The 20,260-nt window shown below is 51.7% G+C and overlaps 1 protein-coding gene and 1 pseudogene across 1 annotated transcript; both read left to right on the top strand.

The window, feature by feature from the left end:
- The first annotated feature begins 3,181 nt into the window (after positions 1 to 3,181).
- On the top strand, positions 3,182 to 6,699 carry LOC129406550 (contactin-2-like). The gene is made up of 4 exons (XM_055144710.1): positions 3,182 to 3,499; positions 5,757 to 5,846; positions 6,158 to 6,285; positions 6,566 to 6,699. Exons 1-4 carry the CDS (start codon positions 3,477 to 3,479, stop codon positions 6,697 to 6,699), a joined length of 375 nt encoding a protein of 124 aa, XP_055000685.1. The 5' UTR covers positions 3,182 to 3,476.
- Positions 6,700 to 14,314: 7,615 nt separating this feature from the next.
- On the top strand, positions 14,315 to 15,384 carry LOC129406549 (density-regulated protein-like; annotated as a pseudogene).
- The last annotated feature ends 4,876 nt before the right edge of the window (positions 15,385 to 20,260 follow it).

Genomic DNA, 20,260 nt, shown 5'->3' with positions numbered 1-20,260 from the left:
AGAGACAGAGAGGATAGAGAGAAAGGAGAGACAGAGAGAGACAGGGGAGAAAGAGGAGAGACAGAAACAGAGAGGAGAGAGGAAGGAGGGAGAGAGAGAGGGAGAGAAGGAGGTTAAGGTGCTGGCCTTGATGCTGAGTCCATTCGTTGCCTTTGCCAGGCCCTAGCACCATCCTGAGAAGTGTCCTGAGTTTTGTGTCCCCACATGTCAGGGGCCTCAGAGCCTTCCTGAGACTTTGTGTGATGAGAAAGTGTCCCGCACCAGTGCTGGCCTGTCGAGGGGCTCCTTGGGCTGTGACTGTGCCTCTGGATGGCTCATTTGGGTGGGGGCACACCAAGTGGTACTTGGGGCTGCTCCGGGCTCTGTGCTCAGAAGTGACCCCTGGCAGAGCTCAGGGGACTATGTGATACCAGGGAGGTGACAAAACGGGAGTGTGACACAGGGTGGGGTATGACAGAACAGGGGTGTGACAGGACAGGGGTGTGACACAGGGCTGGGTGTGAAAGACAGAGGTGTGACAAAGGCAAGAGTGTGGCACAGGACAGAGGTTTGACACGGGGCAGGGCTGCGATAGGAGGGAGGAGAAACGCAAGACAGGACTGTGACAGGAGAGGGATGAGACACAAGGCCGTCCCTCTAGAGTCACCCAGGGCCATCCCTCTTGAGACATCCACAGCTGTCCCTCCTCTCGGTCACCCACGGGTCTCTAATGTCCTGGGTTCCCTTCCACCCATAGCCGGGCCTTGGCAGGGCTCAGTGGGTCGCGCTGGTTAGTGCTTAGACGGCAGGCAGGTTTCTTGATGCCCTGGGCAGGCCTGATGTCTGTCTGTGCCTCAGATCTGCAGGAATTCTCCAAGGAGGAGGAGACCCAGGAAGGGTTGGGGGGTGCTACCCTGTGACCCTCCTACCCACTACCCAGGTGAGCTGCGGCCTGGGGGTGGGGACGGGGTGCCAGCTGCTCCTCAGGGCACTGTGTGAGTGTTCCTGGGGCACACTGGGCCCTGCACCCCTGTCCTCAGTGCTTCTGGGCTTCCTGCAGTGGTGCCCTGAGGGCAGGAATAAAGTCAGGCCCTCCCTCTGCTCCCCCTTGGCCCTCCTCAGAGTTGGAGCTCTCCGGACCAGGGCTGCCTCCTCTCACCTCGGCCTCCTCAAACTCCCCCGTCTAGGTCTCTCTTACCATTGGCTCCACAACAAGCTCCCCAATTTCGCAAGCTTTGGTGGGTGCTAGTAGCTGTCCCTTACTTTTTTATTCGTTTTTAATTTCAGAGAGTCTCTTGCCCGAACACCTGGCTGTCTTCCCCGGGACCCCTCAGAGGGGATGGGCTCCAGCTCCCTCCCCATCCCCGAGCAGAGCTCCTGGTGGCCAAAGACCACCGGAACCTAGCTACAGCCATGCTGGAGGCCCCTCTCCACACGTTCAGACAGGCCTCATGCATGAAGGTACCGGCAGAGGAACCCAGGTGTGTGCAATCCCATCAAGGCCAACATCCAGAGAGAGACTTAAAAGCAAGCTCTCAGAAGCGCGGGGACAGCTCAATGTCTTTAGCCTACTTTTCCCTCTGGGAAACTGGCAATCTTCTGAGAGTTTCCTGCCCACATGGGACAGCCTTGCAAGCTCCCCATTGTGTAGTCATATGCAAAATCCAGTAACAAGCTGGATCTCATTCCCCTGACCCTGAAGAGCCCCCAGTGCAACATCATTAGGAGGGCTGAGTGGAGATGGACTTCTAAGATCTCAGGGAAAGGAAGGATGAAATGAGATGTTACTGAGCCCGCCCAAGAAATCGGTGATTAACGAGATTTCATGATTCATGATTTGAATTACAGCATAGGTATGTTCCCTCTGAAAGAGTCCACTATACTAGGGCAAAGCAAACAACAGGTGCTCAATGAATGCTTATAGAGTAGGTGAACCTGAGTTTACACCCATGGCCCTCTTCTCTCAGGCCAGCCAGCCTGCTTCCCGCACCGTGGGTAGTTACTGGGCTCCCAGAAAATCTGTCTTAAAGAATTTGAAAGGGGCATTCTTGGCCCTTTCAGTCTGCTGATGGCTGGGAGAAGGCACAAAGGGTTGGAGCTCTTGGGCCCCTATGCAGAGTGCCAGGGTCACTTCTGCCACCACCGGTCTCTGGAGCACTGTTGGCCCCCCTGGAAGTCTCTGAGCACTGGTGGACCTGAGCAGCAGCCAGAAGTGTGTCACCAGGGGCCTCGGGCACTGCTTTAGAGATCTCTCCCCCGAAAGAAAAAGTGATTCTGAGTCTCAGCTCACCTTCCCACACTGCTCACTGGTAGCTGAAAGCCCTCTGAGAAGTAGAGGCAGGGCCCTGTTGGTGACGGGGGTCCCCTGGTGAAGGAGGCCGGCCCAGGAGAGGTGGGGAGCAGAAGAGCAAGCCCACGGAGAGGACTGAGTTCAAGGGCTGAGTTCAAGGGAAGCTCCCTGTTGGAGGCAGGACAGGCTGGTACAGTAGGGAAGAGGGAATAAATAGGGGGGAAGGGAAGAGAGGGAAGGGGAGGGAGGGAGGGGAAAGGAGAAGGGGAGGGCAAGGAGAGATGGAGGGCAGGGAAAGAGGGAGGGAGGGAGGGAGGGAAGAGAGAGGGAGGGCAGGCAGGGAGGGAGAGAAGGAGAGGAGGGGAAGGCAAGGGCCTGGCAGTGGGGGGGGGGGGGGTCTTCCTTGTTCTTGCTCCTTTCTCCCTGTGCTGAGGCCCCTCCTCTCCTCTCTCCCTCTGCTCCTTCCCAGGCCTGGGGTCCCGCTGCCAGGGCTGCACCCTCACCTGCCCGAGAGAGGTGGCAGGCACAGGGGAGTGCCTTGCTCAGCCTGGCCCCTCTGACTTTGTCTCCCTGCCAGCCCTGTGCCCAGAATCAAGTGGCGCAAAGTGGAAGGCTCCTTGTCCCCGTAGTGGGCCATGGCCGAGCCCACCCTGCAGATCCCCAGCGTCAGCTTTGAAGACGCGGGCACCTACAGTGTGAAGCAGAGTACTTCAAGGGCCGAGACTCCGTGCAGGGTAAAGTGCTCGCAGCCAACCCCTCCCGGTCCCCCCCGCCCCCCGCATGCCTGCGCCCTCGAGCAGACGCTGACCGAGGGGCAGAGTGGGCTTGCTCAGGCCTTCTGGTGTGGGAAGAGGCTACCCGCTTCAGCGGAGTCTGCAAAAGACACAAGGGAAGCTTTCCCATCATCGAAACCGCTGCCACAGCCCCTGGCCCCTAACCAGTTCCAAACGCTGACGGTGCCCTCTGCCGTCCCTTGTAAGCACTGCAGCCCTGCGATGCCCTCAAGGGGCCAGAGGCGCCCCCAAGGCCCTGCCCAGCCTTTCTCCCTCTTCCCTCTTCCCTCTTCCCTTCTTCCCTCTTCCTGAGCCCACAGCTCAGCCTGCGTGGCTCAAGGTGATCTCAGACACGGAGGCCGACATTGGATCCACCCTGAGCTGGGGCTGTGCGGCGGCGGGCAAGCCCCGGCCCATGATGCGCTGGCTGCGGAATGGGGAGCCCCTGGCCTCTCAGGTAGGAGAGCTGGGGCCCCCCGGAGTCAGGTCTGTCACTGCCCCCTGCCCCCTGCCCGCCTGTCCCTCACCATGCAGACTTCCCCCCCAAGAGGAAGCTTTTCTGGGCCGTCAGGGCGCCGTGGGGTGGTGTTCCACGCTTCTCTCCCTCCTAGAGCTCCCTGGCCACGGGCTGGACAGCTAGAGCGCCCCCCCCCCTTCACCAGCAGAAGATCCGGGGTCTGGTCCAGGGTCCCGGCCCACCTGCTTCTGTCCATTTGATGCCCTGTGCAGGGTCCTGGGGCTCCAGCTCGCCCAGAAATAGGACTGGGCGGCTGCACACCCCCATGCCGAGTCCCCCCATCCCCCCACCTTCCACCTTTGTCAGTCCTTTGACCCGGGTTCTGGCCTCTGCCCTGCCCTGCGGGCTCCTGTCCACAGGCCGGGGTGGAGGTGCAGGCCAGGGACCTGCAGTTCTCCAAGCTGAGCCTCGAGGTTATTCGAGTAGGGCATTTGCCTTTCACGCAGCCAACCCTTGTTCGACTCCTCCGCCCCTCTCGGAGAGCCAGGCAAGCTACCGAGAGTATCGCGCCCGCATGGCAGAGCCTGGCAAGCTACCCGTGGCGTATTGGATATGCCAAAAACAGTAACAATTAGTCTGACAATGAGAGATGTTACTGGTGCCCGCTCGAGCAAATCGATGAGCAACTGGATGGCAGTGACAGTGACCAGTGCGTTGCAGAGAACAAGCACGGCACCGTCTATGCCAGCGCCGAGCTGTCCGTGCAGGGTGAGAGGCCGGGGGCACGAGGGACGCTGCAAGCACTTAAGGGCTCTGCCTCATAGCCTTTCCACACACAAAAACATACACACACACACTCACACAGATGTACACACGTGCACACAAGACTCAGCACATATGTATATATACACAGATATAGATGCACTAGCCAACACAGTCATACACACAAACACACATGCATTCTAACATACATATACACAAACACATGGGATATGTACATGTGCACACAGGTGCATGTAGACAGGCACACAAACACAGCGCGCATACACACATAGTCTCCTGAGACTTCCAACAGCTTCTGAGTGAAACTCAAGCTCTTGAAGAAGGAGTGAGAGCCCGGGTGAGGGGTTTCAAGGCCAGGTGCCGGTGCCGGGGCCACTCCCGGGACTGCGGTGGCCAACATCAGAGTTGGCGGCTTTCGACCAGGCAGCAAAAGTCACTGGAAAAAAAAACCCACATCAACTAGTTTTGACTTTAACCCAGCTTCTTGAGCTATTGAAAGAGTGACAAGGTACTTGTCTCCTGTGATTCTGTTTCTTGATCTTGGAGGGCTGAGGGGGACCCCACATAGGGGCTTGGCGTGCTCCTGGCTCTGTGCTGAGAGTCACTGCTGGCAGTGCTCAGGCCGCCGTATGGAACGGCAGGGATGGAGTGGAGGGAAGCCAAGGACCTGCACCTGTGAGCCTCTCCGGCTCTGCCTCTGGAATTCTCATGTCAGCTCTGCGGCCGTCACCCAGCTGTGGCGAGGCTGAAGTGAGAAGGCAGGTGGAGCCAGGGACTGCCCGTCACGGGGCAGCTTCCCAGCGGGCAGGAGCAGGCACTCGTCCTCCGCTTGCGTCTTGGTTCACGAGGAAGACTGTTCCAGGGCACCTCCATGCTGGGCCAGGGAAATCCGACTCCCCAGACAGACAGGCGTGTGATCTGATATGGGGCCAGCGGGGAAGATCTGAGGGATTTCCAAACAAGATGCCCAAGGACCTGAGGCAGGAGCCACCAGGTGCACTGCAAGGGCAGGGACGGGCGGGAGGACAGAGGTGACCAAGGGCCCTCTCCTGCACCCATCGTCCTCATCATGAGTTTGAAATTCCCCCGGGATTGGGGGATTTACCGTTCCTGTGGGAGGTCCTGGTACACTCCCTGGCACTGTGGGTCCCCAAGTCTCATGGGAGCGACTGCTGAGCATTGCCAGGTAGGGCCCCCAAAGTAGATAAAATAAAGAATTGACCTGGAGAGCAGAGCTGGAGTCAAGGAGAGGCTCTTCAGGGCTGCCCTGGCTGGGGGCGGTGGGGTTGGGGCAGGGGTGGGAGAGGGTGACTGTGGGCGGGGGTAACTGTGGGTGGGGGGCTGGGGGTTGCTGCCAGGAGTTTCTCACAGGCCAGCCATCGAGGGTGCATGTGCCCAGCAGACAATCAAGTGGCTCCCTAACAGGGCAGTGGCCACTCAGGGCTCCGGGTGATGAGCTGCCCTTTCCTTCCAGCTCTGGCCCCGATTTCAGGCTGAATCCCGTCAGGCGCCTGATCCCTGCAGCGCGAGGCAAAGGCACTGAGATTCTGGTCAACAGCAGCAGGTAAGACCCTTCCCCAGGGGCACCTTACCCCCTTCTCCCTAGTGACACCCCCTCCCCTTCTTCTTCTGTTCTTTCCTTTCTCCCCCTCCTCCTCTTCCTCCCCTTTCCTCCCCCTCCCTCCCCTTCCCCCTCTTTCCCTCTCCCCTTAATCTGCCTTCCCCTCCCCTCACTCCCCCTTCCCTTCCCCCTGCTCCTCACCTCCGTTTTCTCTCTCTCCTTCGCCCTTCCTCCTCTGGCTCCCTCTTCCCCTCCGTTGTGCCCTTTCCATGACTCCATATGGCAGATCCTGATCTCCTCTGTCCTTGCCACAGACTGACTGTCACTCCGAAGGGGATGTTGATCATTAGGAACATTGGCAGGTCCAATGAAGGCAAATACACCTGCTTTGCTGAGAACTTCATGGGTAAAGCCAACGGCACTGGCGTCCAGTCTGTCCAAGGTGGGGCCTGCTGAGCCGTCGTCTTGATCCCATGGTCCTCCTTGTCTGGCCTTGAGGACACCAAGGATTCTGTCACCGCCCATAGTCAAGCACCGCGGCGTCTCCTGCTGCCCTCTCCCTCCTGCACAATGCTGCTGCCAGGCTGGGGTGATGGGCCGGAACCTTCTCCCCATTCCTGAGGCTGATCCCCAGCCCCGACTCCCCACTCGCCCTGTCTGGTCACTTGTCTGTCCCCCGTCCCCCCCCCCCACTTCACCCACAGGGATTGTTTTCTCTGCAGATGCAACCAAGATCACCCTCGCCCCCTCTAGTGCCGACATCAACCTGGGGATCAACCTGACCCTGCAGGCCACGCCTCTCATGACCCACCATGGAGCTCACCTTCTCCTGGGCCCTGGACGGCTTCACCATTGACGTTGACTAACCTGGCGCCCACTACCGCCGGGCCAGCCTGGTGAGTCTGAGGCCCACCTGCCCCTCAGTCCGCCCTGGTGATCAGGCCTGGATGTCCTGTGGTGTTGTCCATGTCTGGGGTCAAGAAGAGCCCGTTCCCTTCCCTGAGTCTCACCCACAGTCACCCCTTCATCCTGGGTGGCTGCCCTCCCTCAGCTGGTGGCATCCTAGGGACCCTCTGAAGGGCAGGGATGGGCCTCTGGAGGGATTCCAGGGGCCCACTGACCCTCAAGCCTCTGCTCTGACAGCCTGACCCAGGCACTGCTGTCGAGCCCGGAGGGCTTCACGGAAGGGGAGGGGAGTGGCTACTTGTGCAGTTTCGGGCAGGAGATGCAGGGTGCCGGGACCTTAGGGGGAGAGCTCAGGGCACAGGACTTGGGCCCTCCCCAGGCAGGTGCCTCCTCTGACCCGCAGAAGGAGACGGGGGTTGGGGGGGATCTCACCCTCCTGACCACACAGCTGGACCACGGCTGGAAGGCCCCTTGCACAACCCAGGTGGAGGTGGACAGTATGACCGAGGAGGCCACTGTCCTGATCCAAGGTGACTCCCGGAGACCCAGGCCTTCATTCCTTCCAGCTGACTTACCCCACCCCGCCCCCAAACACACACACACACAAGCCCTGACATCCATAGGACAGAGCGTTCTTCCTCCAAAGCCCAGGGTTCTAAAGCTCTCTCTGGGGAACATCCTGAGACTGGAGACTTTCCTCAGGCTAAAGTTTTGAACGCGTCTTGCTGAGAAATCTGGTCCCTATGAGATCTGCAACATGCGTGGGCTTGCATGGTCTCTGACCCCCAGCCACTCCCCCAACCAGGAACCTGGGACAGTCCCTCCTCCCTGCCCCTTGCTTGGCCAGCCTCCCTCTGGACTGTGTTTGCTCCGCCCTCTGCTGTCCCAGCTCAGTACTGCAGCAGCTGACTTGCATTGGAAGCAGCCCTCTTCAGACTCCTGTTCTCTGGCTTCTCCTTCTAGCTCCTCCAGGACCTCCCGGAGCTTCTTTCTCCAGTCATCTACCTATTCTTGGACACTTAGGCTGTTTCCACCATTTCTACTGTAGATAATGCTCCAGGAACTGAGCGATGCCAATGTATTTTCTCCATACTTTCGGGCCCTTGGGATGTATTAGAAGTGGGCTTGCTGGGTCAAATGGAAGCTCAGGTTTTACATTTTTAGTATTTTGCTTCAGCATCACTGATAGAGTCCTCCGTATGTGAAATTCTGTAGCTGTTGCTTGCAATTGTACTTTTGAATGTCATCAGTTCCGTATCTATGGACTGTGTGATACCCTGAATAAGATCATCTTTGAGTTGGTTGCATCTTTTTTGCAGAGATTGCTTTCTTTCCAAGACCATTGCATGGAGCATGGGGCTCCTCATGGACGAGGCTTGAAATTGGACTGAGCCTTCTGATTTGCCAGGAGTCGTGACCCGGTCTGCCGAGTAGGTGACTCCGGTCATTTCCCCAGGGCTCATACCTATTAGAGGGACCTCTTAGGATGGGAGCTTAGATTCCCAATGATCTGAAATGTGATCTGTTTGGTTATTTTTCTGTAAGCCGTTGCTCCTGCTAATGGGTCACTCTAACAATGGCTGTGCCCATAGGATGCTGCTTCAGGGCTATTCAAGTCAGTATCTCCTATTCCCAATTGTGTGGAGGGTTATGATGGAGGTATTTGGGGCAAGATAGGAAAAGCACCAAGCTGGTAGGTTGATGGCGATGGAATTGGAGTGGCAATTGCATTATTCCCAAGGACCTAGAAAGAGGTCGTGGCAAATGGGGAATGGGACAGGATGAGGGTCTGAGACTTCTTGGTGCCTAAATGACCAAAAGGCCAGCATCATCATTCTGGGTTTGAGAGGGGCATGTCCTGGGTTTGAGAGGTGGTTGGCAGCTTCTTCAGACCCAGAAAGAGGTCACAGTACAAGGGTATTAATGAGGGGGGTGGGCGTTGGAGCAAGGAGCTATGTGGTAGATTTCTCTTTTTGCTTTTATTATTTCCTTCCTATTACAATTTTGGGTTCATTTGCTATTCCTTTTCCAGATGTTTCAGATGTTCATGTACAGAATGTTGATTAGGGTTTTTTTTTTCATTTTGACATGATAACATACATGGCAATCAATTTCCCCAATACAGTTTTGGCTGGATCTCGTAGATTCTTACTGCTTTACACTTTTTATATGTTCTCTGCATTGTGAGCTGGACACTCCAAATATTTATCACTAATTGTCATGTTGCACTCAAAATAATGTGAAATTGAATGTCCACATCTAAGTGAGAACACTTATTTTATTCTATAATTTGGGAGTCAGTGAAGAATTCTTTCATTTGATAAAGAATTCTCTGAAAATTTCATCACACCCCAACCTTTCAGAAATGCACTGTGAAAATCTCAATGGTTGTTTGTCATCATTCCTCGAGGTAGCAACATTTGTACTACAGAGTGACCAAACCTACTCAATTCTTAGAAAGGCTGAGAATAATCAAGTGTGCAGTCATTTTCATTTCTAAGCCAAAAGGGGTTGCAGACTAGGTCAATTAAGATAGAATGCTGTGAATTGATGATATGTGTGAATGACAGGTGAGTTCAATGGCTGATCACGGCCTACCCTGTTCTGCCCAGGCTCCTGGGAAGAAGAAGAAAGAGACAGGGGCCACAGACTGATGGTCAAATGGCCCCTTTCATGCAGAGCTGTTAGCAAACTTAGAAAACATCTGCAGGGGTTGAGGTACAGGACTGCACGTAGGTGTGATTATTCATTTATGGAGGTAAAGTCTTAGGATGGACACAACTGTCTTGAGGGGACTGACTCAAGGAGAAGCAAATGTCTCCTAGGGGCTCTAAGGAGAGATTCTCCCAGGGCTGACTAGCATTCTACGGCTTTTCTTTTTCCCTTGAGACTAGTACATGGTAAACTGCGAAGTTGACTTTTTATTAAGACTTGTAGCTATTTGGATAAGCACGGTAAGAAAGAGAGGGTCCAAAACTTAGTTCTTTGTTCTCCGAGGGCTGTTGGACTCTGACCATTAATCCCAAACAAGGTCTTCAGGCTGGTTAGTTTTACCTTCCCCATGGGAGTCCTGTCTCTTAAGTCATAATGGCTTGCATCATGACTGTGCTTTTAGGCTTTGTGGACTGTCCCATTTGGATGCCAGGGTAGCTTTGCAGCTTGCCCCAGGTGCATCCAAGTCCTGAAATTGGACATCCCTCTCCATTTTTTTGCTGTGTTAAGAACTACGGCAACCAAAGCCTGAGTCAAGTCATTATGATGGTTGCCAGGAGTCGTTTTTGTGTTGCAATGGATAGGGAGAGTGCATTTCAAATATCATTTTGAGTTCATTTGAAGAGATCTTAAGAATCACAGTGAAAATGCTGACAGTGAATCGAAAGTTCAACACTTCCATGAGCATCCCGCTTTCTCAGTGAAATTATAAATAAAAATATTTGGAGTCTCAGGCCAGGGCCGGTGCCGGCTCGAGCTCCGCCGCGATTCGGTCCGGGTTGCCATGCCTTTGCACAGCCGCTTTGCTGCTGAACGAGCAGGATCCAGAGCCAGCTATATGACTTGCGGTTCCAGCGAGTGCTTGCAGCCATGTCTCCAGACTGTGAACAAGCTTTTGCTCCATGCTGCCCCGGGAAGGGAAATGATTCCATTTCCAACTTAAATCTCCCTGGATTTAATTACTAAAACATAGATATCCTCAAACGCAGTAGCGGCCGCGCGACTTTATTATATCTCTTTATTCTCATCAGTTAGAAACTAATTATCAAATATTTCCCTGTCAATAGGGCCGTATTCTTGGGGGATAAATTCCAACAAGAATAGTGAGTTCTGTGTTGAAACTGCAACAACAATAGTGAGTATTGTGTTGAATTATGGAATGTAATCAAGCTAAAGAGAAAAGGAAGTGAAATTTTTCAGTTATGCAGGGGGATGTTTGGGGGGTGCAGCATGGGATGTATACTGTTTTTTTTTTCTTTTTGGTGGTGGAATATGGGCACTGGTGAAAGGACGGGTGTTTGATCATGTATAACTGAGACATAAGCCTGAGAACTTTGTAACTTTACATATGGTGTTTCAATAAAATAAATTTTAAAAAAATAAAATAATAAATAAATAAATAAATAAGAAAATGTTTGTTGGTCCATAAAACTAAGTTCTAGGTGATTCTGAATAAAAGCATCCATATGACATTTGATCAAATTAGGAGAAAGGGCAAGATGGAGAAGATGGAGGAAACATGGGAAGTTTCCAAGTCAGGGAGTGTGAAAGCTCTCTGGGAAAACATGCCTGTGATTCCATCCTTTAGACATTCCTCACACTTTCCCTGTGTGGTAGAGTCCCAGAGTCAATGCATGGCCTTAGTGACTTTTGCACTGCTTGTACCATCCTCCCGGTCCAGGGAATTTGTTCATAAGCTGACTGCTTTTGAAATAAAAAGCAAATAAAAAAAAAAGAAACAAAAAGTTAAAGTAGTTGGAAGGGAAAAAAATGAAAAGATGACTGCTAATCCCGCCATTGGTCCGTGAACTATTCATCATCGGTTTGGAAATACTGTTCCAAACCATTGTCACCCCTTTCTAATAGGCCTACCCATTCTGACTGCAAGAAAAGTCAGAGCAACTAAGTTCACACCTTGAGTGGAGACTGATCAGGGCATGTCTCCCATGGCTAGTGTGAGAAAGCCTGCATGGATGTCTATCTCAAAATCTGAAGTGAAGGATGTTTTCCTGTTTTGTCAACTTTCCATGGAACAAGGCAATTGGGAGAAGGCGTTTGGCAGACTGCCACAGGTACCAAGGACTTCCTCTGGATTCAGGAATCCCCAGGAGGCACTCAGGTTTGACTCTGTTGTGCCAGGGATAAAACTGTCCTGTACTGCATTCAAGGCAAGCAAATTTCGCTCCTGCACTAGGGGCATGGGGGAGGGTTAGAAAACTTTTTCAAATACATTTATTCCACTATTGTTTGGGATTAAATCGCCCTGGCAACACAGTTACAAAACTGTTGATGATTAGGTGTCAGTCATGCAATGTTCCAATACCATTCTTTCACCAATGTACATTTTCCACCATCGATGGATCCAGTTTCCCTCCAGCTAGTCCCACCCCACCTCAGCCTGCCTCTGATACTGGTTTCTCTCTCTCTCTCTCTCTCTCCCTCTCTCTCTCATACTGTCATTCTCTCATCTCTTTCTCACTCTGGGTACTGGCTTCTTTCTCTCTCATAACTGTCATTCTCCCATCTCTTTCTCACTCTCTCTCTTCCTCACTCGGTCTTTTCGCTCTAATGATTTGCATGTAGGTACTAAGAGGTTCTCCTGTTTGTCCCTTTAACTCATCTCAGCTGTCAGTTCTTGAGTGTTGATTTCCAACTCTCATCATCCTAGTTGGGATCTTTTGGATCGGCTGCTGTCTCCAACTCGAAGTCATCCCATCATCCATTTTCTTTGGCTACCTGTTGGATGCTCTCGATCAAAAATGAATGAATTCACTTGTTTCTCATTCACCCTTTCACTCATCCAGAGACTACCATGTGGTTTTCTCTGTATCCTAGAAGTTACCTTTGTTAGTGTGAAAACTCTTTAGGCCTTCCACTTCTGTTCCCATTTGCCTTCTGCCTCTGAAAGAGATGTCTGGGCAGCATTCATTTGCTTTCTTTTGGCTGAGTCCACCCACCCCCACGTCCATATTCATTCATGCACTGTGCTGGGTACAGTCTCAGCTGCACCATCAGGCTGACAGTTGCTCTGTGTCCTGCAGTGACCATTGAAGATATAGAGGATTTACTGTTTGAGGCCCTTTGATTGCAACACAGCCCAGTCTCTTCCTATGGTAAGCCCTTTGATTCCCTTGATTAAAAAATGATGTTTTTAGTCTGTTGATTTGTATTTTTATCTGTTTCTTATTGGTACATTAGGATCTCTTTTGCATGCTGCACATTTAAACTTGTTAATGAGAACAGGAAAGAGTGAAGTGAGGGAAGGACTACAAAGTGTCTGAATAGGATCTTTTTTTTTCACATTTTAGAACTTGTTTTTCCCTCATACAATGTTCACAAACACATCCCTCCACCAGTGCCCATTCTCCACCACCAATAAACCCAGTATACCTCCCCCCCAATCCCATCACCCCCACACCCCACCATGCCTCTGTGGCAGGCTATTCCCTTTTGATCTCTCTCTCTCCAATTGGGTGTTGTGGTTTGCAATAAGGGGTATTGAGTGGCCATTGTGTTCAGTCTCTAGTCTACTTTCAGCACACATCTCCCTTCCCGAGCGGGATCTCCAACCATATTTTATTTGGTGTTCCCTTCTCTATCTGAGCTGCCTTCTTCCCCAGAAAGTGAGACCAGCTTCCAAGCCATGGAGCCAACCTACTGGTACTTATTTCTACTATTCTTGGATATTAGTCTCCTATTCTGTTATTTTATATTCCACAGATGAGCGCAATCTTTCTATGTTTGTCGCTCTCTTTCTGACTCATTTCACTTAGCATGATACTTTCCATGTTAATCCACTTATATGCAAAGTTCATGACTTCATTTTTTCTAACAGCTGCATAGTATTTCATTGTATAGATGTACCAGAGCTCCCATTTGACCCAGCAATATCACTACTGGTAATATACCCCAAAGAAGCAAAAAAGTATAGTTGAGATAACATCTGCACTTATATGTTCATCGCAGCACTGTTTACAATAGCCCAAATCTGGAAAAAGCCAGAGAACCAGTCATCTGTGCCTGAGAACAGATGACTGGTTAATGAATAGGATCTTTGATTCTGAAACAACACTGCTCTTTGGATTAGAAATGTTGTCATCTCCACATAGATGAAGTTGACAGAAAAGTCAAGCAAAACTGTCTCAGTCCTTTCCCACAAGAATTCCATTGCTTGCCTAGAGAATTTGAAGACTAGCCGCTACTCTTGCTTCCTTAGGGATTTTGAATGAATCTGGCTTCTGAGAATGAACGTGTGAACCAGAGGCACAGGGATTCAGATATCTACTTGCCTATTATTTTCTAATGTCTTATTTTCTTCTCTTTTTTGTTTGGGCAGGTAGGTATCATGGACCTGGGGAACAAGTAAGTAGCCCGTATTGATGAACGTTTTTGTACAAAACTCTATGTTGACAAGGTGGGTTTTCTGATCTTTTCACCCTAGACCTACATGCCAAGTCCACTTTCCTAGTACAGGGATAGAGGGCATGGGCAGAATCTGTGTTCACCAGGATTGAAACTCCAAGGAGATGTCTTCAGTTCCTTGGCTGCACTGCATCCCCCAGGCATCCTCTGAAACACACACACTGAGATTGTGGTCCACACTAGCAGTTAGCGCTCCTCCCCAGGAGCCCTGTTCCTCTCAGAAACACTCGAACTCTGACCCCAGGAATATGCCCCCTCTCCTATCTCCCAGTGAATATTCCTCCTCCCCTAACTCTTATTTCTCTTCTACATCCTCCCCTGTCTGTCCCTCTGCCCCTCCTGATTCAACCTTCCCCATCTCTTCCTCCCTCAAATGTTGGCAGCGAGGCCGAACAGTCCCACGTTGTATTCCCTTGCACACTTGAGGTCGGATGGCACGCCAGCAACTCGACTGTGGGCACCACTGTGCACACGGAGAACAAGGAAGAAGAGAGAGCAGCAAGTCCCCGAGGCACCTCCTCACCGGAGCCGATTTCACTGGGACTCTCCAGATGGAGCCGGTGCGCTCTCCCCATCTACTGCAGGTAGAACCAGCGGCCTAGAGCTTGCACAAGCAAGGTGCAGGTGTGCAGGCCCCAGGACTGAGACTCCAAGACATATGGCAGCAGCGGAGTCGGCAGCCCCACCTGGACGTCCCATCCTTTCGGATTCCGGGTGAATGCCCAGAAACCGCCTTTAGCCACCATCTGAGTGCTCCAAAAGTCCGGTCCACAAACTCAGTGGAGCTGCGTGTGTCTATATCAGCCAGTGGTAGTGGCGGGAGCAGCGGCAGTGGGGGCTGTGGGACAGCCCAGGTGCATGGGACGGCCGCTGACATCTCTGAATGCGGCGGGCAGGAGTGCAGAGGAGACCCAAGCACTGGCCTGGACTCAGTACGCGCTCTGTGTCCGGTACTGTGGAGGCAAGGGTGCTGGAAGGCCGGTCCTGGGGGCCGACCTGGCCCTGCCCGGCCTGGCAGCCTCATGTTTGTTCATTACCAGCAGAAGACTGTGAACATGAGCCTGATGTTGCTAAATGCAGACAGTGCTTAGAGAAGAACTTCCCAAACAGTTTGCAAAACTTAACGTACAAAGTTTGCCCAAGCAAGCAGCTGGAATTGGTGAGGGATAGGGAACAGTAGGGGAAGAGGAAGAGAGAGAGGAAAAAAAAAGAAGGGATGAAATTAAACAAAAGAAGAGGTCAGTACCTGAAAATGTCACCATAGCCAAAATTCCCAGAGCAAAGAAGAAATACGTGACAAGAGTGTGTGGTCTTGCAACCTTTTAAATTGATCTTGAAAAATCACACAGATGTTTTGCTCAGAAATTCTCCAGTGGTGTTTCAGGAACCACATCATTCAGACAGACGTCACAGATGATATAATTGATGTCATTCAGAAAAATGGCCGGAGGTGGGTGATGTTAGCATTGAAGATCATGGAGAAGTGAAGAAGTGGTTTTGAATATTTGGCTATATTTAAAGATCTGAACTGATTGTTGATATGGCCAAAGGGAGAGGCCTTTTCTATATATATATATATTTATTTATACACACACACACACACATATATATATATATATATATATATATATATATATATTTATCCTAGAGTGAAACTGTAGGCTACCCTCACCGCTAGCATTTTCACTGTTTTGTACAAGGCTCCTCATTACTTTTTTTATTTTTTTTTATTTTTTTTGCTTTTTGGGTCACACCTGGCGATGCACAGGGGTTACTCCTGGCTTTGCACTCAGGAATTACCCCTGGCCGTGCTCAGGGGACCATATGGGATGCTGGGATTTGAACCCGGGTCGGCCGCGTGCAAGGCAAACGCCCTACCCGCTGTGCTATCTCTCCAGCCCTCATTACTTTTTTTAATTACCAGAGTCTAATAAATAGGGCAGACTGTCATGTTTATGCATGAAATAGAATTTAGTCAAATAAAAATTTCTTATAATTTGCTACTATCTTTTTTCCTTCTGTGTGAGTTTGGAGATGATGCAGCATCTGAGACATTTGTGGTTGAATTTGCTTCATTATTGGAACCACATCCACTCTGTGGATACATTGAACATACTGTTGGAGTTCTCAGCTCTCCGGAAGATGATTCAGTATAGTATATTAAGAGCCTTCAAGCCATCTGCACTGTTTGTTTGACTCAGTAAGCTACTGCATTGACGTCCAAAAAAAACCACGGGGAGAATCTGTTTGAAGGGTGTTCATCACAGTGCCACTCATATACGGAAACTGCACACAATCTAAATAGACAAAAGGGAACTGGTTGAAGACATGATGGAGCACTCCATGGTAGACTATTACATATATATGTTTTCAAATATTTTCCAAGAATTTTTGGAAACATGTCTGGTAACATTAGGTAAGGGGGGGTCACACCCCAAAGGCATTTTCTACATTATTGTTTTGAATGGAAAACCATTCAGAGAAGCTCAGTTCTCGACTGGCTATGCATTATGTGAGCAGAATTCTGCTAAACAAGAAAATAATACACATGTCTGCTCAATAAATAATCTGGGAGAGAGTGATTTGAACAAAATATTCTCCTAAAAAAAACAATGAACGCATTGGGTGACTTGAACTTTTATTCTTATAGAGATCTTTAGTCTTAGGAGTTGAGAAGATTCACTGTATTTCAAATTGCTATAGCTTTTAGAACCCATGGTTTATTGGCATGCAAATTAAAGTCTTGGATGAATGTTCCTTTTAAATACAATCTTAGGAAACTGTGTAATTAAAATATGAATAAAATGGAATCTGCTTTAACTGGTGTTGGGGATGGACTGAGCTATCAGGGCGAGCCCACGTAGACTGTACTACAGACAGGAACATTTTCCCCCTTCAAGCTGCCTTCAGAAAATAATTTCAGTATATTGAAATGGGCAGTTTTCCTTTTCTCACAAAAGCCTGGCTGGTCTTTGACATGCAGATCTCAGGTGCTAGCCAGGCCTGATTTTTGACATTGTAGATTCCAGGCTCTGGCCCAGCCTAGTCTTTGGGATGTAGATTTCAAGTGCTGCCAAGTCTGTAATTGACATATAGATTTCCTGTGGCAGCCCAGCCTAGTCTTTGGGACGGAAATCGGTTTTGGTTTTGCATCTTCTTTCCAGAGGCCAAGATTATTGGCCTGCACATACAAGGAAATAATGCTGTCTGAATGTTCTTCCTGTAACATTTTTTGGTGCCTTTAATGACGTCAATGTATTGCACCCTTTAGAAGTGCCATGATCAATAAAAGGTGATCTACTAGGCCCTCTGCCTTTGCTAAGAGCCAGAGAGAGCCTTAGTCCTCCACGAGACACATTTCTTCCCCGTGCCTTATCTCAGCGCCTCTGACCGCACGAATATTCACGCAACAAACTGGATTTTACTAAATAATGTATCAGGTTAACAAATTGATCCATCAAGACCATTTGGTATTTGTTATGTCTGCATTCTGACAGTGTTGGAAGATGTCTGTGTTTCTGTCCAATACACGTAAGATTCTTAATGTTCACAGTTCTTGGTAAAGCATTTTCAGTTCATCTATAGCCAGCAGTGGATGCTACTGCAGGGAAATGCAGGATTAAAAGTGTTTGTGTGTAAAAAAAAAAACAAAAACCAATTGGATAGAAATTACAGTTCCTGAAGATATTGGCCATTCCCTGGTGCAGAAGTGGACCACAGGGCTGTGGGGCCTGGGTTCCAGCTGAAGTTCACTTTGTGAGGAATGGAGGTGCGGGGCTACACTGGCAGCCCAGTGTCCACCCAGATGCCTAAGGAGGACTGATTCCTACCGAGGCCAACCCCGGTGGGAGGGTAGGGCAGTGGGAAGCCAGTGTGTCCTCCCTGAAGCACCTTGCTCCTTGCTCCCACCAACACCCCAAAGGTCTGCACTCTGATTGTGGCAGGGTGGCTCCCAGAAGTGCAGTGCTGTAAGTGCCAGGGGCGCTGCTCCCCAGGGCTCCCTGCCTATTTGGGATAGGGGTAGCCTCACTCAGGCAGGGGTGGCCGAACTGCACCCAGACCCTAATTCTGGCTCTGAGTCTACCTCTGGGCACAAGTATGATGGTGGAGACCTCGGGGGCCTGCCCCAGCCTGCACCACGGCACCATCTTCTCAGGCTGTGGCCATGCTGGTGCTCATTGGTTCCCTGGAGCTCTGATGAGCATTCTCTGCCTGGCCCGGCCCCCATGATGCCTGAGGGTCTGGGCGCAGATGGTCAGTTCAGAGAGTGCCCTAAAAACCGTGGGGTCAGGTGCTTCCTACTTCAGCCCCTGTCAGCATTCTGCTCAGCCAGATGCACCAGGCACATTGATTCCTGAGAGTGGGTCCCACACTCAATGTCAACTGCGAGCTGGACTTGGAGTGACAGGCCTGGGGAAGAAGGGATTCAAACCCTACCTGCTCGCCTGCAAAGACGGGGCTCCCGAAGCACGTCTGCTCTCTGTACTCCGAGGGTAGAGACTCCGGCCCAGCACTTGTGCGTGACTGTGGCTGAGGACGCTCAACCCTGAACACCTTTGGTCTCATGGGTACAGCTCTGGGGTGATAGGACGCCGCTGTGGGAGCCAGCACCTGGTGTCTTGGTGGAGACTTGGCACATCCACCGTCCAGCTGAGGAGGCCTCTCAGCCACCACTTTCAGCCAGCTGTTGTCCCAGCAGAGTGATGCCACTCAAGGCTGCATGACTAAAGGTCTTGTCCTGGAGAGGTCCTAGCCCCTGAAGCCATGTCACATTCCTACTGGGGTTTTGGCAGGGTACAGGGTCTGGTTTCCACCGTTTTCTCCTCTGCTGCTGGCCCCACTCTGCTGCCCATTGCCCACCACATGGGCTGGGGAGCAGGGTGTGATGGTCAGCTTGGGGTCCCATGTGTTCTGAGAAAACAGGGAAAATGTGTGCTACCTGCTGCCGGGAATTCTTGGAGTGACTCGTCTGGCTGCCATGGCCCACTGTTGATTCCCCAGAAGAAAAGTGTAATCAAGGGGACATTTCTAGGTACAACCAGTCACCAAGAAGTGCTGGGAGCGATTGAGGAGGCCACTGAACGGCACCCTTTCTTCTCGGGGCATCGGAGGTAGGGCCAGGAAAAAGGCTGGCAGGCTTCCCCATTCTGGCACGGTGGTTGCCTGGCATGCTGCCCAGCTTCCTCCTGCAGGCCGACCTGGAGGAAGGCCTAGGCTGCACCTATGAAGGGGCAGTGTCCGTTGAGGGTGAAGGCTCTGCCTGTAAGGAGACTGTGACAGATCACGGGGTGACAGGTATGGTTGGGTCCTGGCCTCAGGCAGGGCTCACCCCAGGAGGCACCCTGTCTTCTTCCCTTCTGCTATGGTCCCCCTGCTCCTATGGCTTTGCTCCAACCACAGAGGCCAAGGCAGGAAGAGACTCCCCAGACAGGTGCAGGAGTGGAGGTGCAGTGGGAGCCCCAGTGCTGAAGTTGCAACAGGCAGAGTTCCTCCCTGTGTCAGGGGCTGTGGGAGCAACTTGGAGGTCCGGTCCACAGCTGGTTCCTGCCGTTGACAGAGCTCTATTTGCAATGGATTTTTAAACGTTGAGTCCTGCCCTGTGTTCCCAGGCAGGTTTCTGACGTTTATTGTTTACCATAGACTCTTGGAATGGTCAGTCGCAGTCATCAGCCGTGCCAGCACCTGGACCCTGGTGAGGACCTGGCTTTGGATCACCGCCACCCCGTCATGCAGGGAAAGGGGCGCCAGGGGCTGAGCTCTGTCTTAACCCGGAACCCAAATGCCTTCTCCAGGTCTGTGTCAGACCCGTGGCTGAGACGCCTTTGCCCTGCTTGTTAGCAAAGGGCCGTGAGGACAGGAAAAGCCTCCTCATAAGTCTGGTCAGTTCCTCCTCTGGGCTAGCAGGTGATGACGGCCGTGGTGTCCATCTGGAGACCAAGGTGGAGGAGCTTTACGCCCCTCGCCACAGAGGGGCTGAGGCTGTGGTCTGAGCGGGCTTCTGGCCAGGGACACTGAGGACAGTCTGAGGAGGGCCCTGAGGGAAGAGAGTGGGCGCGGGCCTGGGAAACCTCCCTGTGACTGAGCCCTCGGACCAGCAACCTGTCATGTGGATTTGGTCCTCTGCTTGTGGACAGGCCCGGGTGCAGGCAGAAGACACAGCTCCGCGTGTCCTTGAAGGGAAGAGCTTGGGGCTGAGGGGGCTCACCCTGCTGGCTGCTGACTCACAACCCTCTGCTGGGCTCTCCTGCCTCTCTCACCGCCTGCCAGCCACCAAGTGGGGGAAACGCTGCCAGGGCAGATGCAGTATCCACTCGGCTCATCTACGGGCTCACTCTCCGGGCAGGGGCAGCTCTCATTGCGGGTGTAGGGCAGTGAGG

The sequence above is a fragment of the Sorex araneus genome, chromosome 7 (assembly GCF_027595985.1).
Source record: "Sorex araneus isolate mSorAra2 chromosome 7, mSorAra2.pri, whole genome shotgun sequence".
Classification (NCBI taxonomy): Eukaryota; Metazoa; Chordata; class Mammalia; order Eulipotyphla; family Soricidae; genus Sorex; species Sorex araneus.
The sequence above is the reverse complement of the archived record's forward strand: the minus strand, read 5'-3'. Positions and strand labels throughout refer to the sequence as shown.

Bases quoted from the DNA above. Each gene is read 5' to 3' on its own strand.
- LOC129406550 (XM_055144710.1), top strand. From the start codon at position 3,477: ATGGGGAGCCCCTGGCCTCTCAG. The intron at 3,500-5,756 runs GTAGGAGAGCTG...CTTTCCTTCCAG, and splicing joins GGGAGCCCCTGGCCTCTCAG to CTCTGGCCCCGATTTCAGGC. The intron at 6,286-6,565 runs GTGGGGCCTGCT...TTTTCTCTGCAG, and splicing joins TGGCGTCCAGTCTGTCCAAG to ATGCAACCAAGATCACCCTC.